General features: G+C 42.6%; 1 protein-coding gene across 6 annotated transcripts in view; it reads left to right on the top strand.

Annotated features, from left to right (window-relative positions):
* Positions 1 to 19545, top strand: part of RALGAPA2 (Ral GTPase activating protein catalytic subunit alpha 2) — a 282220-nt gene that overhangs the window by 183303 nt on the left and 79372 nt on the right. For all 6 annotated transcript variants that reach the window (XM_030872473.2, XM_030872472.2, XM_060284396.1 and 3 more), the window contains one exon: positions 4395 to 4553. In XM_030872473.2, the coding sequence (XP_030728333.2) occupies positions 4395 to 4553 (159 nt within the window). The remainder of the gene's footprint in view (positions 1 to 4394; positions 4554 to 19545) is intronic.

Genomic DNA, 19545 nt, shown 5'->3' with positions numbered 1-19545 from the left:
TCACTGCACCTGCCTCATTTCTCTCCTCCGTGGTTTTGCTCTTTCATCGCTGCAGCCACAGACATCTGGACCATGTACATGGTGGGCAGCAGAGCTAGTGGGATCTGAGAAGTTGGGTCACAGCATGAGCAGATCCCTGTCACAGCGACCAAGGGTATCGGATGGACAGAGCATGACAGGCTTTCACTCGGTGGCCACGTGCTGGCTCCCGAGGGCCTGGGGAGCTGCCTCCACATCTTAGGTTTTGGTGGCGGCGGTGTTCTTAGCGAAGGGGACTCTGCCCGCAGGGATGCCACCTCAGATTACCAAGACCCTAGGCAAGACTCACACCTCCTTTTTATTGGCTGTACCTTGTAAATCGCTGCTACTCTGCAAATGTGTCACCATATTCTATGATTTTCATATGACTGAAAACTATTTTGTTAAAAGACAGGTTTGTATTTTAAACATTTAAAAAATTATTTCCTAAGTAAGATTGTCTTTTTTTTTTTTTTTGAGAAAAGACAGTGTTTTCTTGATAAAACACCATGTTATGAATACTTTTTCGGGGCTTGGCCGGGTTGTAAGGTTCCCTACTGTAATAATCAAAATGCAGCTGATACCTTTTGCAGCTCCAAGATTTAGCATCATTAGTGGCAAACTCTGTCAGGATGTCTCACAGCTCAACTAAAAATCAGTCACAGGAAAAGCAGCCCCACAGTTCCTTGACTTATTCTGACTAAATTGCCCCTAACAGCTTAAAAATGAGCTGCAAAATTCTAAAGTGATGCATGCTCTCCCCTGCCCCCATCACGGGGGCACTTTTTCAACCCTGCAATCTGGTTGCAACCCCATACTGAACTTTTGATCCTTCACTGCAGAAATTTGTTAGCTCCAGCTAGATTAGATTTTTCACAGCTAATCTAACTGCTGTAGGGGTTTGCAGAGTAGGGACAGAGCTGTGCTATTGGATTTGTCCAATTCATTTGACTCCAGGACTATAATTGCACTTATGTCTTACAAGGCTTTTATAGCCTCAGGCTGCCCAGCCACATAAAAAACAAATTGGCAGTGATACAGTGCGAGTGGATGGGATGAAAGGCCCACATTATCAGACTGCAGGCAGCACTGTTCTGGCAGGAAGTTTCTTGGTTAATTTACAAATAAAACTTAGATTTTAGGATGGGCACACTGTCAGCTGAACAATGGGGATGTCAGGCCTGCCTGTTACTTAGTTAAAAGTAGCAGCCGGGCCCACTGAGGAGCAGGAATTCTTCAATCACACAGACGACTCCTTCTGGAGCCAGCTGGCGCCGTAATGCAATTAGTCGGGGAAGGAGGTCAGCCCATTAGGTGTGTCCCAGGGCCAGTGTCACAGTGCGCGCCGCCTGGCAGCGGCGGGCAGAAAGTCCCAGGCAGAGGGACTGCAAAACTCTGTCAGGATGAGAAGTGGCAGCACACGAGCTGATTTCTTAAGGCTTAAGCCCTGGGCGCTCGTTCCAAGCCTCTTGTGCGTTTGAAGTAGTAGCTGGCGTGAAGGACGGCTCTGTCCAGATGACACACGACTCTGGTCAACGTGACTTGGGTGCACGGGTTTCTCACTTGAGGGCCTGTCGTCAGAATTCTCCAAAACTCACAAAACAACGTCTCCGTAATGAAACCCCCTTTAAATCGAGTGACACTTGGAAGCTTCCAGAGTATTTCCGTGTGTTCTGACATGGTTGACAATTTGGCCGGGTTGATCTTACTTGTTTTACCTGCCTCTGTTCTTGTCGTGGGCAGAAGAGGGTGTGTCCTTGCTCTTTGTTCAACGACCGGTCCCGTGGCCTCAGCTCTTAGTTCTGTGCGTTGCCTAATTAAACTGACGCGTGCGGAGGTCTGAGGCACATGACCCTGAAAGCAGCTTTCAGATGATGAATCTCGTGTTATCACCACCTGCAGAATCGCCACACTGGGAGGGTGGGCCCATTCCTGTGATGATGTCCTCCCTTGCCCCCGTCCTGAGGATATAGTTGCAAACAGAATTAGGAGAGACTTCATTGGGTTATGTAATCGAGTTACCTAATTTAGAAAAGGGAGGGTAACTGCAACATTTCAATAGTCACCGTATTACCTCAGAGCTAATGCCTTGCAACTTACACGTCTGGCCGGGGAGCTGTCCCAGGTTCTGGGGTGCTGACCTGTGGCGGGACAGCCACACAGGAAGGCTGTTCTGTAGGTGTGTTGGTCCCATTCAGAAGTTCATGCCAGCCCTGCATCAAGGGGCACAAAACTACCCAGAAGGTTGGCTCTCTCTGTGGGGCGAGGAGAGTGGGTTTGCACCCTGGGGCGGCCCCGGCTCTCACAGTCCCCTTCTGCTGCTCTAAATTCCTCCCAAAGTTTCCATCTGAAACTACTCCTATTTCCCTCAAAAACATGCCTTTATTGTGCTGCTGGTGAGCTGCTACCACGTGTTTGACTCCAAAAGGATTGAATTTCAGGAGTGCGTTGTGAACTCCTTGCATGCTTTACTGAAAAGGAAAAAGAAAGAAAAATGGAAATAGAGAAAGAGAGAGATAGATGCCTAGTGTTACTGTGAAAATCCGGGGTCTTCTTTTTTAACTATTTATGTAACAGGTTGGTACACCTTTTGCCTGCTACCCTTTTAGTGTTTATATGTAAGAGAGGAGGAGAAGGAAAAAGACATGTACTGGGTGATTTTGCATTTAGAAAGTTGTAGACGCCGTTGAATTTTTCTGCACTGTCGTGCCATGCTCAACGCCTGCAGTGGCATGTGTCGCAGAGCCCAGGTTCAGACGCAGCTGAATAGAGCGCCTCACCTAGGAGCCACCTGAGCTCGCACCTCACCGTAGGTGCAGAGGTACAGTGGTCCCCAGAGGTGTGACAGAGGGAGGGAGAAGCAGGCATTGCAGCAAACCAGCCTCCTTTGTGACCTTGTAAACAGAAAGGAGACCTATTGGGGTGATCTCAGGTTTTCCCTTTGTGGTCAGAGAGTCTATAAAGAAATTGTATTTATATTAAAGTGTTTTAAATACATAGTACTTCAGAGCATCCTTTTTTATACTTTAAGACAAAACCAAAGCATTAGCTTTGACATAACATCTCTGCTGTACTAAAGTGCCTCCGAATCTAGTCACTTTTAGGGTTCACCTGTTAAATAAGCTAGGAAGCAGGACACACTTTGTCATGGTGGTAGATGGCCTCCTTCTGCAGTGTGTGCAGGGCCGGGACCTCACATCCTTAGGAGGCGTCCAAGGGCCTTCACCAGTCAGCCTCTGTGGGTTTAGGACTTCAATTTCAGCCAGGATTTTAACCTTTACAATCGAGTTTGCTTGAGTCACACTGCCAGGCCTGCCCAGATGACCTCACCTGCACCTTCTCCAGCCTGGGACACGCAGTCACTGTGCAGGACCTTTGTCGAGGGTGTTCTTGCATTGGACCCAGCTGGGCCCTGAGGGATGCTCACAGGTTCCCTTCCTTGGAGGCATGGGAAGCCCTCCTCGAGAGGCCAGGAGTCTCAGACTTGGTTTTGGACCACGTGACCTCTTGTGTATAAAGTGATACACGAGAGGGCTGGGGGAGTTGAGCTGTGACAGCGCAGTTGCCCTGGCTACAGCTTAGATGGCCATGGGCAGTGGAGGCCAGGTGGGTCAGAAGCCCCAGCCAGCTTCCAGGCCGCCCTGCCTCCTACACCGTGGCAGGGGTGTGCCCCGCCTTCCTGAGCCCCCTCCCCTCCTTATCAGACAGCATAAAGATAACGTGGCCTACCTCAGAGAGTTAGTGGAAAGACTGAACAAAATGTATGTGTGAACAGACTTTCTCTACAGTAAGGCACTCTTCAAATGCTAGGTACTAGTGCTTGGTATTAGTCTCTTATGAAATTTAAGTAACACATTAGTTTCTTAACAAAGGTAGTGTTATACATACTTAATGGTTTGTCATAAATCTAGTTTTTATGCATTTGGTAAGGATTGTATTATAATGGCTTCTGTTCTCTTACACTCATCTTCTGTTTTTCTTAATAACCATTGAATTCAGAGCCTACTGAAGCTCTACTGTAATGTGGAATAAAAGTCTCACACCATCCACTGTGTAGAAACATGCTCAGCCACATACTGCGTCAGGCTTTGCTGCAGGAGTAAAATTAAATTTTTAACAAATCCTGGAAAAGGTCTTGCACCTGCGATGCTTACATGCCTCTCTCTCGGTTCCAATGTGTTTCATAGCAGGGCGAGCTGTGTTTTTCTCGTGTACCTGTGCTTTTTTAAAATCCCCACAGAAGGCATCGGTGTTGTAGCCTTTTTTGGTGGTGAATTATTTTTGCCTCTGTGTATAATAATTCAATTTGTAAGCCACGACCCCTCCTAAAGTGCTGTTATCGCTCTGATTAATAAGGAGCCAATTTGCCGTTGCAGCTCCGTCACTTGGGGAATGACGAGGTCCACATCATCTGGTCTGAACACTCCCGGGACTACCGCAGGGGGATCATCCCCACCGCCTTCGGAGACGTTTCAATCATCATCTACCCCATGAAGAATCACATGTTCTTTATCGCGATAACGAAGAAACCCGAGGTACGTTTTCACCGCATTATTCTTCTGGCTCGTACAGGCGTTTGCCGTATGATTCGCTGTTACTGAAAAACAGTGATACCAGTATGCTAAAGGGGCCACTTTACATGTATGTGACTTACACATGCTAAACAGGAATTAAATATGAATTGGGATTTTCAAAGAATCTTTCATCAGGAGCACAGAATTCTGTATTTTATTACTGAGACTCTGAAAATTATAATGTAAAGACACGTATGGTTTTTTAAATGTTTTTAAGATTTTATAATTTAAAGAAATTGTCATTTAGAACTTGGGGCATGTTGATGAATAACAATAAGAGTTGAATGAGCCCCTTGTCACATCTAGCATTTTGTGGGTAGCTGTGGGTACGGGATCCAGCCTTGCCTCTGCCGCTGCTAACGGGGGTCAGTCCTGAAAGATCGTGGAAAAGTCCTAAAGAGCTGGGCCTCCATGGCTCGGCCCATGTCGGGGCTTCTAACAATGGACGTGCCTTGCCACCCGTCAGTTCAGCCGGGTCCATTGGCATCGATCATGGGAGCAGCCGGAACCATCCAGGGCCTGAGTGCCGGGACCTGGATTGGCTTCCGTTTCTGTCTTTGCCCTGCCTTTAGTGGTGGTTTAACAGTGCTTGATACAGTGACTTGATTTTATTTGCAACTACTAATACAAGGTGAGTTTTTTGGGGTTTTTTTTTTTTAGTTTTTTAATTAGACATTTAGTGTATTAATTCTCTCCTTCTCAAGAAAATGACTTGATATTAAATACAACCTTCATTTCCATTCCAAATTGTCCTCCTGCAGGAGCTAAAAGTTACTGTTCTAAATACTCGCTATTTTTAAGCTTTAAAAATAGTAGGTAAAGATTTCCTGGGATTTATAACCTAATCTAGTGTTCAAGTTGTGAGGATTAAACGAGCTAAGAAATGGAAGGTGCTTCAAACAGTGCCTGGTCCAGAGGAAAAGCTACTTAAGTGTTAATGATAATAATAATTATTATTATTGCTATTATTTTCTTTGTTATTGTTACTACCATGAAAATAGAATAAATAATGACAGTGCTAGTCAACTCCTGAACTCAGAAAAGCCCCTACTCTGGCTGGTGAGAAGCCTGACATAAAGGGAACCCTCTTTTCTATTCAGGGAGCAAAGATGCCAAAGTTCTTCGTGTTAAATATTTGTGTTATCTTTGGTTCAAGTCTCTGTGCGTGCGAAGTGTTCACGTTTGTATAAGAAAATGGCTCTTAGTGCTAATAACATTTGCGTGTGTCCGTGAAGGACATTAATTTAAAAAATTAAACTGAAAATTTTAATATTAGACAACCAATAAATTCAGTATCCTGTAGCTTTCAAAACTGGAGAATGTGTTTCTTTAATATTTAGTATGGATTAACTGGCTTTATTAGTTCATTTTCAACACGGCCCTCTAAAATGTCATTTAATGTCCTAAAAATGTCACTTTTATTTTTATAGTAAATTAAGAACATAAAAGGCATTTGAGTTCACTTCATAGTGTCAAAGTGATTTTTGAAAAAGTACTATAATGCATGAAAACAAGTTTCTTTAAAAAATGTGTAAGTTTTATAAATTTGGCCATAAATTCTGACAAGATGAATCGAGCAAATCGTTTTCTTAATATTTCAATTCAAAAAGCCTAAAGGGAAGAAGAGAATAATGGCCAACTGGAAATTTAGTGTTATCCCCACATTTAAAGGACAAACCATTACAATGTAATAAAATTAATCCAGACATTTCCAGGGCAAGTGTGGCTGACCTTTTGTTCACCAACCACTGACCCCAGGGTGAATGCGAGAGGCTTGTGGAGGGAAAGTCTGTTTGTTTGGCTTTGGTCCCTGGTATTTAAATTGCATTCCCTAATCAAATGAAAAGGCTGTCCTCTCTATCAGGTTACAGAATCCATGGCAACATTTGGCCTTTTATATCCATAATGTTAGCCTTTTTGTTCGCATCTAAGTAGAGACACCTGGAGCAATGTTAACATTAACCGATTTAGCATTAATAGCTTCATTATATAAGAATTTCTGATCAGATAGCTGTTACTTTTGTTATATTGCTTCAGCTTGTATTGTTGTCATTTTTTATCTCCCTGCTTGGCAACCAGGCAATGATTTGCAAATTTTTTTTGTCTTGATTAATTAAGCAATATAATTATCAGTAACCACGATGCAGCCTTTGCTCAACAAAGCTTCAGAGAGAAAACAATGGTAAGTCTGTTAGTATGAATGCATTCCACGCGTCCCAGATGCATGAGGATATTATGAACAATGAGGGGAAAGGCCGCCTGGGAGCGGGGACAAAGGGTGCCACGCAGACTCGACACACTGCGCATACCGCCAGGGACGCGCCGCGGGCTCCCGGGGACACAGACGCCTCGTTAGATTACAGCTAGTCAGCAGAGATTAATTCTCAGCCATTTGGTGCAATAATTTACCCATTCCCCAGTATTTTAACCAGAGCGCCTTACCACGGAAGGGAAGGCTTTGTACTTGAAAGGTTTATTTAACCTTGCCTACTTTTAGGGATCGCCACCAAAATCAGTATTTTTGCTTAGAAATTGTCATGACGCAGCTGTTTGAAGTTGAGGAAGCTCCTTCTCGGGAGGGCAGGCTGTGCACGAGTTTCCAAAATGATAGGTAGCATCAGAGCTGTCTGTGGAGGACCTGTATCTTTTATCTGAACGTGGTATGACTTTGTGGTCTGAGTACACTTTACCAGCCTCTGGGTAGCCATACTTCTCTAAGAATAATTTTAATCCTTCTTTAGGAGGGAAAAAAAAAAAAAACAAACCTCATCAGTACACAAAAGTCCTGCTCACTGGATAGAGTCATGCATATTCAAATTGTACTTTCATTCACTGGGCCTCATTAATAGCTTGTGTAATAATGTGAGGCTGTTTGTAATACAAGCTCACAGACAGCACTGCTTCCAAGGCCTTTGAAATTTAACATATTTCGCTTTTTCATCCATACACCTCCCTTAAATATACAAATTATGTGCCTGGCAGAATCCGCCTCCTCTTCATAATACAGCCTTTGCAAAACGGTATGTCGAAGGACCACGGCTGTGTTCGTGTCAGGCAGGCATCTGAGAGGGTCTGCTCCCTTCTTGAGCTTTTCATTGAACTTTTTAAAAGATACATTTAAAAAAAATCAGTGTGCTGAGAAATGTAATACCATTGTTAGGTTACTTTCAAGATAAGTCTGTCTCCATAAATGTGGATACCGTAGCCTTTGGTCACGGAAAAGAAATGTGCTGTTGTCAGACTTGTGGTTTTTCCTACTTGTATTACTAAGTCGGTAGTCAGAGAAGACGTACACATGGGGCAGAACGTGAGTGATATACAGGGTTTGTTAAAGCGCCCAGTCTGTCCTGCAGAAAAGTGATTCATAAAGTCTCCAAACTGCAGGAGGTACCCGTGTTACTTTCCTTCTTCCAGTAATTGGAAACAGTACGGGTACTCAGCACATTGGCTTGTATGAATTCGTGAAGGTACGTTTTAGCATTTTTGTCATGTTTCTGAACTCCAGGCACATGAGTGACTGGCTGGTGACTATCTGACCAAAGGGTAGATGAGCGGAAGAAGCCTTGACCAGGAGCAGTTAAGACAAGAGGAAGCTGTGGGAAAGCGTCCTCTTTGTCACCCCAACCAGTGTCCATTTTGTAAATGAAAAACATGTTAACATCCTCTAGACTCTCCTTACTTGGCCATGGTAGTTATGGGCCTGGGAGGAAAACAGGTGATGATTCAGTCCTTTCTAAGAAGCACAGGCAGGAGAGAGTAATAGGATAGGAGCTGGGGACCGCAAAGTTCCAGTTCCTGTGCTGCCACAGTGGGGGGTATCTTGGGCAAGTCTCTTAATGTCTTTGGACCTTAACTTCCTCAGGTGTAACATTCAGGTTGGGGACCAGGGTGTCTACAGTCCTTTCGGGGATTCTAAGCACACTTTAAAGAGGATGGGCCCTCCTTGGGTCCTCGTGTTCCTAGATGCCCATCCTTTCCCTAAGTTGCCCTGAAGCTGCCGTTGAGGTAGTTTCTGGCTCCCTTGCAGGCTCAGCAGCTGTTGTGTGTGTGTGTGTGTGTGTGTGTGTGTGTGTGTGTGTGTGTGTGTGTCTCCAGAATGACACCTAGCCCAGGACCTTTCCCTGGAGTAAGTGCTCAAAATGCTAGTTAGGGCTGATGCACCAGAAGCCACAAGAGCACCTGCACATGTGAGACCAAGAGGAGCCAGTGTTGGCACCTGTGTTTGGAAGGAAATCTTTTCCTAGCGTGGCTTTATTATAAAGGGAATGTGTTTGACTGCAACATGGTTATGTAAATTTCCTCTTATTTCAAATGTTCAATTTTCTTATTTATCTCAACCCCAACCAAATAACCTTTTTGAGATTAAGTCATACATTTTAAAATACTTTGGGACATTCTCAGGGAAAGTAAGTTGTTAGTTTTTGAATATGTAAAGACTCATTTATTTTGAAAAGATAACTGAGAATACTGAATAACCAGAATTCACTAAATATGTTATTAAGTGGATTACTGCAATATGTTCTGTTTTGGTAATTTATTATTATCGTTATTGGGAGTTTTTAAAGTAGAGGAATGACACTGGGAACTTTGTGAAAAGGCAGCTGTCATTTGCAGATGTTATATCAAAATCAAATTTCTTCTCTAATTCATGGCCACTCCTAATCTGAGGAATTCCCTGGATACAAGAGATCTATATTATTCCTTTTGTCCAGTTTTGAAAGACTATCTGAGTCACCCACAAACAGTTGCCAAAGAATAATAAGGAACATTTATTTATAAGATAAGCCTCAGTACAGATGGAAAAAAAATCTGTAGCCTATTATTAACTCATAGCTCCTGTTTTATCTTTCACAACAATTTGGCTATTAAGAATTCCTTCTCAATTGATTTTCCTCAAAAGTTGCCATTGTTTTCCCTTTTTTTCAGTTGGTCTTTGATAATACATCTTCCTGCTTTTGCCTTATCCTCCTCCTTTGGCCAGAGCCAGCCTGTGTAAATGTATCCTGAGTGGCCAGTGGAAGAGCCCGCTTTGTGTCAGAAAGTAGGACAGTTCTCATCCTCTGCCCCAAGTGACCTCAGCGGGAAAGGCCTTCGGGCCCACGATGCCCACTCTCTGACCCCTCAGCAGACACGCATGTGCCTTTCAAATCTCCTGCACGCGGCTGCACACACCCTCGGCCAAAGCTGGGCAAAGCAGGCTGGGGTGTCAGGAGTGTAGAGAACTCCTCCATAAGCAGGACACTGGCCCAGCGCCCCCAGAACAAGAGGTGTACTTTCTGTGCTGTACTTGAAGTTCATTAGTTTGTTGTATTGGGTTTTTTGTTGTCTAGTTTTCTTCATGAATTCTTTTATCACAGCTCCATCTCACTGATTACGGGACTGCTTTTTAGGGTTAGGATTAGGGTTAGGGACCTCATGACAGGTCCGTGGAGCACTTCTCCCCCACACCTCACCATGGCATCAGCCAGACTTTTGTATAGTAATAGGAAACAACCAAAAGAGCTGCACATCTGAGACCTTATCCATGAAGTCTCTAGAGAAACCCAGACACAACAGGGGAGTCAGAAACGGAGGCATCCAAGGAAGCTTTAGCCTCTGACACCTTCATCTACAACTTCAGCAAACCATAAACACAGCCTGACTCCTAGCCAGACAAACATAAAGCCTTACACTAAAGGCCTATTTACTTCAGTTCCTTTTACCTGGTATATCATGTCCAGCTTTCAACAAAAAAATTACAAGGCATACTAAAAGGCAAAACAACCCCCACAGTTTGAAGAGACAGAGCAAGCATCAAAATCAGACTCAGATATGGCAAAGATTTTGAAATGATCAAATCACGAATTTAAAAGAACTATGATTAATATGCTAAAGGCTCTAATAGAAAAAATGGACAACATGCAAGAAGAGATGAGTAATGGAAGCAGAGAGATGCAAACTCCAAGAAAGAATTAAAAGGAAATGCTAGAAATCAAAAACACTGTAGCAGAAATGAAGAATGCCTTTGATGGGTTCACCAATAAACTGGACGGGTGAGGAAAGGAACTATGAGCTTGAAGACATGTCAATAGAAATATCAAAACTGAAATGCAAAGGGAAAAAATGATCAGAAAACTGAACAGAGCATTCAAAACCTGTGGGATAATTATAAAGTGTTATATACCCCTAATGGGAATACTAGAAGGAAAAGAAAGAGAAAGAAACAGAAGAAATATTTGAAATTATAACTTAAAGATATTTTTATATAACGTATTTTAATACAATTATAATATGTGAAAAATTTCCAAGTTGATGACAGATACCAAACCACAGATCCAGGAAGTGTAGACAACACCCAGGAGGATAATACCAAAGTATCTACACCTAGACATATCACATTCAAACTGCACGTTGCAGACTGAATGTTTGTGTCCCCCCCCACCCCCCAGAATTCATATTTTGAAATCTAACCATCACTGTGATGGTATTTAGGGGTAGGGGTAGAAAGATGATTAGGTCATAAGGGTGGGGCCCTCAGGAGTAGGATTGGTGACCTTATAAAAGAGGCCCCAGAGAGCTCCCTTACCCCTTACTGCGTGTGAGAACACAGAGAGAAGACAGCCGTCCATGTACCAGCCATCTTCTGACGTCTTGTTCTGGGACTTTCCAGCCTCCAGAACTGTGAGAAATAAATTTCTGTTGTTTATAAGCCAACCAGTCTATAGTACTCTGTTAAAGCAGCCCAAACAGACACTACCAAAAATCAAAAACAATGGGAAAATATTAAAAGAAGCCAGAGGAAAAAAAATAACAACTGTAGAGGTTCAAGGATAGGTATTACATTGGACTTCTAGCCAGAAATCATTCAAGTTAGAAGCAAATGAAGTAAAATATTTCAAGTGTTGAAAGATAAAAACGACCAGCATGGAATTCTGTATTCTTCAAAAGTGAAAGAAGAAATGAAGACTTTCTCAAACAAAAATTAGGAAATTTGTAGCCAGGAGACCTGCCTTGCAAGAAATATTACAATAAGTTCATAAAAAAGAGAGAAAATATTACAGAACAGAAACACAGATCTACTTTAAAAAGGAAGAGCTTTAGAGAAGGAATAAATGAAGGTAAAATGAAATGTTTTATCTTCTTATTCTTAATTGATCTAACAAATAACATTTTGTTCCAAACAATAATAGCAACAATGTATTCAGTGATTATAACTTATGGATAAGTAATGAATGACAGCAGTGTTATAAGGATGGGAGGGAAGAATTAGAAATATTCTGTTATATGGTACTTGCACTACTTGTGAAGCAGTAAGTGTTATTTGAAAGAGGACTTGGATTAGTTATAAATGTATATGTCAAACTCAAGGGCAAACACTAAAAGAAGTAAAGTGTATATAAAATATACACACACACACACGTATGTGCATGTCTGGAGGACAGGGCCATGCCTCCCCCTCCACATCCCACCCTGGACCATGGAGCACATGAGAAGTGCTTGGAATTTAACACATTTTAACTTTTTATAAAGTTTTCAGTCCATGGACTTCTCAGTCTTTCTGACAAATAACGTAACTGATATTTCTTTTTTCCAACGGAAAAGTTGTTATACTTAAATGCAATTTTTTAACCAATGTATCTGTCACCCACTTTGGCATCTCAGGCACAAATGCAGGGCCAGAACACACCCTCTCAGTTCAGAAGTTCATATCGTGGGATCATGAGCTTCCCAGAGGGGGAAACTGGCAGGTCCTGGAATCCTAGACACGGAGGGTAGAAGCGCCCTGAGAAACCACCGGTTCTGACCTCACTCACGCACGGATGACCCTGTGAGGGTCAGCCTGTCTGTGCAGCCAGCGTCCCTGGTGCCTACAGCCCTGTGAATAACCACGCCCAGAAATCACTCCTTTCCCTTCGGCCTCTCATTTTGGCCCTTCGTTATTTCCAGTCTGGCACTTGATTCTCTCATTGTTCATTATAACTTTTTGGTTGTTTTAGGTTGACTTTGGGGATCTGGTCAGAAACGTGAGAAACTGTGTTGTTTGCAGTTTTCATGAAATGCCCCCAAATAGGTTCTCTTCTCCTCGGTTCATAGGCAGGATTTGGGGCAAGGCACGTGGTGTCCCTGGTGGTGGGGCTGCTCTGCCCTGGTGCCTTGGTTGGTAGACGTGAAGGCCTGCCCCTCAATGTGAGCCTTGTAGGACCACATCTCCAGGGATGGCCCCCGTCCCCATGGGTGATGAGGCGGTTCTGGCTTCGGGGTAGGTAACCAGACGGCTTCTCTGGGGGGGTGGGCATCTCCCCGCATGCCTAGTCGCCCGTGTGTAGGAGCTCTTTTCTTCCGTGTCTTTCCTTCCTGACCCCTTATTCTAACATTATTTTCCAGCTCACAAAGTTCTGTTCATAGAGATTGTGGTCATTATTGCCATTACTCTTCACTTCACAGGCCCTTGCTTTACTCCCATCTTTTTGTAATGTGGCTTTTCCCTCCGAGTATAAAAACATGCATTCTTCCCTGCCTGACTTCTGCGTTTGGTTCCTGACCACTTAGTTTGCAAAGACCATCTCCAGGTTAGCTCTGTGGCCTCTGCCAGGTTGTATCTCCTAGCGACACGCACAGACTTGAAGAGCACGCTTTCATCGTGGCCTTTTCATCTCATGAATAAATGTAGAAAATTTACCTGGGGCTCTGTGTTGCCTGCATTTGGTTTCCCAGGACATTAGGTGGGTGGAGAGGCTGCAGGTGGGCAAATATAGCAGCAACGAGTTGTGAAAACGAGCTGGTTATTTCTGCTGGGCGTTCACGGAGTCTGCTGTCAGCTGGGTCCCCCGGCCGTTCTTCAGTATTTTCCTGTATCTCTCAGTGATTCTGATGCGCTATGCATTTCCCAAGGTAGCAATTCCAGAGCTTTTCAGTCTTCTCAAGTCCACAGTCTAGGCTTCCCTCCTGCCTTACCTCCTTTAGTGCCCAACCTCTGACTTACCCAGGAAGCCCCTCGGCAGCAGCGTGTGGGCTGTTGCCCGGTTCTGTCGACACCCTTGCTCTTTATTTATCTGTAACCTTTTAGTCACGTCTGTTCACACAACACCAACTAATGCTCAACTGGATTAACACCTCCTGACGTACGTGGTGGGGAAGCTGCCTTAGCAAAAGAGCCAGTGCCCCCTCACCCTTTCCTTCCCGTCCTACACTGTTTGCCTGGGGTGTACCTCCCCTCCCACCACCAGTCTCTGCTGACACCCACGGTCATGACCGCCTCCTACAGGAAGGTTTCCGAGGCTTCTCTCAGCTAGAAGAAGACTCTCTCTGGCTACAGAACGTTATGTCTGTACTCACCCTAAAGCTCTTTTTTTCTCTTCATCTTTTTGCCTTCTTGAATACGTATTTTTATCTTCCGTGCAAACTGCCTGTGGGCAAGAGCCGTGATTTATTTTTCTGCATTCCTCCATAGCCCTCAAAGCAGGCAAATACGTAACTATGAAACAGATGAAATCTGATCTCCCTGCCCCTTTCAGCCTAGAAAGATTCTGTGTACTCTTCAGAAGTTTCAGGCAAAATTTGAGAGTCCTCTGATTATCCACTTTTTCCAAAAATTACCTTCTGATATTTAGAGAACATATTTATACGTATACAGAGATTAAAATATTTGGAAATAAACATTCTCCTTCTCAGAAACATACCTTATATTTCTTTTAAAGTTTTCACCCTTATCTCAAAAGTATATGATTCTTCTACATTCCCTCTCATTAGGACAGTACTGTTTGCACCGCACTTATTAATATAGCATTTGAACCTTTCAGCCAGTCTGTGAGGGCAGTAGGGCAGACCACACTGCCCCTGGGCTCCAAATACGTCCACAGTTGGTGCAAGTGTAGCAAACTTGGTTTCCGGGTAGCCAAACCAAGTCCAGAATTTGAATCCCAGTAGCACTGATCTCTTTCTGAGTAGAAGAGTGTTAGTTTTCACACCTGTGGGCAGCAGCTTATTAATGAAGGACTGTACACTTTACAGGCATATGTGCGGAATCCTAGACCTTTGATTAAGTCACCCACCTCTTACATGAGAAAAGCAGTGTCAAAGAGCTGGGCACAAAAATCATGGCCATATCCTTGTTATGAACAGATGCCTTTAGTTTTAAAGGGAGGCATAACTGACCAAACTGGGTAAGTCACACCACCCAGACTCTGCATTTACAGCTTCCAGCACAGCCTGGGGCTCAGCAGGCCTGGATCTCGAGGCAGTGTTCCAGTTCTGGAAGCTAGAGGTCATCCATGAGGAACTGGAACAGACCTCAGTTGTTGATTATCCAAAATGTCTCGACTGAGTCCTTGAAAGATTAATTCCCACAAATCAAATGGAGATTTCCAATCACTTTGTGTGTCCCAAGGATTCTCCCTTGTCCTTGCTCCAGCAACTGGGTGCACCCCTGTGCTGTTAGGCTGCACAGTGTTGCAGCAGGAACTTCTCTGCAGATGCGAGTCTTCTCTGCTTTCACGGTATCTGGCCAAGAGAACCTGGCTGTGAAAGTGCCTTGGACTAGACCCGGGCCTGATGAGGAGAAAATCATTGGGGCTCTACTTTCTAGCTTTGTGCCTCATCTCACAGCTGTTCTTCCTTTCAATGCGGAGCACGTGAGAGGGTCTCCACATGCATCTCCTAATTTGCAGCTGGAAAGGAAATCTAGTTTGTCAGCAGTCTTGGAAAATCTTATTAATCTCCAGGATTTGGTCATCATGCAGAAGCTTTAGTTGGTTGTGAATATACGTGCTCAACAGGGACGAAGTGATGAATTGAGGTTGTGATTAGGCCTAACACTTGATGTAGTCTTCCAATAAATTTCCCGTTGGGCGTGGGAGCAGGACGGGGTGCGCAGGAGATTCCCTTTTCCCCGTCCCCGTTGTGTAGCAGAGCCACTCACCCAGGCCACCCCAGAATTCCCTGTACTACCTTGCTGTCCAGCGATCTGGGGAGCCTGATAACCAGGGGCAGTTTCCCCTTCCAACTGAGGGGACCACAGTGCCTTCTTCTGGTAGGGTTGCTGCTCCCTTCCATACTAAAAACTAACAGCAGAGACCAGCATTGTAGGAGCAAAAAAAAAAACTTACATGTGGGTCAGGAGGAGTAAAGGGAGCAGCACTCTCCTTCCCCCGCTATACCTAGATGTGAGTATTCTGATTATGGAAGAAAGGCCACCTTGTATTGGTTCCTGGTTCCAAGGACATACCATATCTTATAAGTCAGTATCCCACCCTCACATGGCAGTATGTCCCAGTGAGCATGGGAAATGAGTTTTCAACAATCTTCTTGCATGTAGGCCCCTCCACTCAGCTCCACTGGGTCCAGTGGACCTCTGTCACACTGTCTTGCTTCCTACACCTTGTGGTGTAACTTGCTATAAAATGAGGCCAGCCCCTACCCTGTTCTCCCTCAAGAATGTCTTAGCTTTTCCTGGCCTCTCTGATTCCCGTATACATTTTAGAATCAGCTCATCAGATACAGTGTGTTGAATCCACAGATCAGTCTGGGATGGGAAGTAACAAATGCTGAGTCTTCTAGTCCATGGACAGATACATCCTTCCATTTATTATATTTAGACTACTGGAACGTCTCTCAGTGAAGTTTTACAGATTTCTGTATACTTTCCTTGTTAGATCTATTCCTGTGGACTTCATATTCTTATGCAGTTGTAAATAGTATCTCTTCATTTCATTTTCTAATCATTGGTTGCTGGTAGATAGAAATGCAGTAGGATTTTTCTGTTTATGCTGTGTCCATTGACCTTGATAAACCCTCTTATGAATTTGAAGTGTTTTCTGTAGATTCTTTTGGAGATTCTGTGAATATAATCGTGTCATCTGAAATAATGACCATTTTGCCTCTTCATTTCTAATTCATAATCTCCTATTTCTATTTCTTGCATCTATTTCTTGCATCTCCTGCACAGATGTTGATAGATGTGATCAAGGGGACACTCTTCTCTCTTACATACGTAAAGCTTTTAATGTTTTACCCTTAAGTTTAGTGGTTTCTGTAGGGTTTAGTAGATATTCTTTAACAGATTAAGGAAGTTCCCGTCTATTCCAAGATGGCTAAGAATTTTTCTTTATCATAAATGAATTTTGAATTTTATGAAACACCGTTTTCAACATCTGTTGAGGTGATCCTCTGACTTCTCTCATTTCTACTACTAATGTCGTTAAGTATATAGATTGATTTTTAATGAAAACCCACACATATTCCTGGGATATACTCAACTTGGTCATGATGTTTTATTATTTTTTGCATGTTATTGAATTGGTAGGCTAGAATTTTGCCGGGATTTTTGCCTGCATGTTCATGAGTGAGATTGGCTCCTGGAGTGAGATTGGCTCCTGGTTTGTTATTAAGATTACACTAGCCTAATAAAATGAATGGGTTTGGTTTCCCTTTTCCTATACACTGGAATTGTCTCTAAAATAATAATTTGTCCTTTAAAGGTTTTGTAGAATTTGCCAGTAAAGCTATCTGGGATGGCTTTTCCTCTTTAAAATAGTTTTTTTTCACTGTGATTCAATTACTTTAAAGCTTATAGAATTATGGTTTTTATGTATCATCTTGTATCTATATTAGCTAAGTTGTATGTTACTGGAAATTTAGCAATTTCGTCTAAATTTCCAAATGAAGAGCCATAAAAAGCTATACACGTTTTCTAAGCATCTGTGGTCGTGTCCCCCTTTTATTTTTAATATTATTTATTTGTACTTTCTTCTTTTCTTGATTCATCTTGCCAAAGACCTATCAATTAATTGTATTAGACTTTCTTCAAAGAACCAACTTTTGATCTTGGTTATTCTCTCTATTGTGTTTCTATTTCATTAATGGCTAGTTCTGCCTTTTTTTCTTTCCCTTTACTCTTCGAGTTTATTTTATTCTTTTGGCTTTCCAGTATTTCTTGAGATGGGCGCCTGTCTCACTCAGTTGCAGCCTTTGTTCCTTCTAATATAAGCATTTAATCTTACACATTTCCTCTGAGTACTGTTTCAACATGTAAGTTATAATATCCACTATTTTCATTGTTATTCAGCTTAACATATTTTAAAATATTCATTTCAGTATTTTTGTTGGCCCCTGAGTTATTTTGAAGTATTTCTTCATTTCTAAACATAGAGATTTGTTCTGGTTTTCCTTTTGCTGTGGATTTTTAACTAATAGCTCTTTGGGCACACAATACGGATCGTATGAGTTCAACCCCTTGACGTTTTTTGAGACTTGCTCTGTGACCTAGAACAGGGCCCAGCTAACTTTTTCTTTAAAGGACCAGGTAGTAAACATTTTGGGGTTTGTTGCCCATGCAGTGTCTGTCACAACTGCTCGGCTCTGCCGTTGCTGTGTGAAAGCAGACACAGGTGAAGAGGGTGGCCATGTTCCAGTAAGACTGTATTTTGGGCTGATTTTGAGTTTCATATCACAAACTATTTTTTTCCAACCATTTGAAAACGTAAAAACCATTCTTAAGGTTGCAGGCCATTCAAAAAAGGCACCAGGCTGGAATTAGGCCCCACGGGCCATATCCTTGGCCTAGAATATGATCAATTAAAAAAAAAATTCTGCACACGCTTGAAGAGAATATGTCTCCTGCAACTGTATTTTGTATGTATCCATTAGGATGAGTTTGTCAGCTGTGTTGTTGGAATCGTCTATATTCTTACTTGTCTTTTAAAAAATATTTTCTTTGAAATGTAACATAAAGAAAAGGGCACACATTGTAAATGCACAGCTTGATGAGTGTCTTCAGAGCAGACGATTGATTTATTTATTTGTTTTGGCCACGCCGTGCAGCATGCGGAAATTCCTCAACCAGGGATCGAACCCACGCCCCCTGCATTGGGAGCATGGAGTCTTAACCACTGGACCACCAGGGAAGCCCCTCAAAGTAGACAATTTAATACTACCCAGATGTAAACACAGGATATCACCAACGCCCAGAAATCACCAGTCCTCCCCCAAAGTGGCCACTATTCTGATTTCTGTCAACGTTGATTAGTTCTACCTGTTTTTGAACAGTATTATATAGCATGAACTTCTTTGTGTCTGTTTCTTTCACTCAGCATTATATTGGGGCATTCCCATGATGTTATAGATTTGTTCCTTTCATTACTGTGGACTATTCTTTTGAGTCAACATGCCACAAATTTTGATTCATGCTCTTGTTGATGAACATTTAGGATATATACACTTTGGTGGAATATGTGTGGCTTGCCTTTTCACTTTCATGATGAGCAGAATTTTTAAAATTTTTATTGTCCAATTAATTTTTTTCTTTCATGATTGGTACTTTTATTTTTTATTTTTATTTTTTTGGGCTGCGCCGGGTCTTAGTTGCAGCATGTGGAATCTTTTAGTTGCGGCCTGCGGACTTCTTAGTTGCAGCATGTGGGATCTAGTTCCCCGACCAGGGATCGAACCTGGGCCCCCTGCATTGGGCGCCTAGAGTGTTACCCACCGGACCACCAGGGAAGTCCCTGGTTGGTACCTTTTGTACCCTAAAAAATCCTTGCCTCACCCAAGGTTGCAAAGATTTTTTCATGTTTCCTTCTAGAAACTTTTGGTTTTAGCTTTAATATTTCAACCTATAATCCATCTCAGTTTTGTGTGTAGTATGAGGTAGAGGTCAAGGTTCACTTTTTAATATGTCTATGCAGTTGTTTCAGTGTCTTTATTGAAACAGACTTTCCTTCCCCATAAAATTGGTATGTTGCCTTTACTGCAAATCAATTATCATACATGTGTGATTCTATTCTTGGACTCTATATTTTGTTCTGTTGATATATTTGTCTATCCTGGTTCCAATATTATGTTATAGTCATTATTATAGTTTTATAGTATTTCTTGAAATCAGGTAATATGTCTTATTATTATTGTCTTGGCTAATCTATGTATTTTCATTTCCATGTAAATTTAAAATCAGCTTGTCCATATCTATAACAGCAGCTTG

This window comes from Globicephala melas, chromosome 15, assembly GCF_963455315.2.
Source record: "Globicephala melas chromosome 15, mGloMel1.2, whole genome shotgun sequence".
Lineage (NCBI taxonomy): Eukaryota > Metazoa > Chordata > Mammalia > Artiodactyla > Delphinidae > Globicephala > Globicephala melas.
This window is presented reverse-complemented; position numbering and strand designations above follow the sequence as displayed.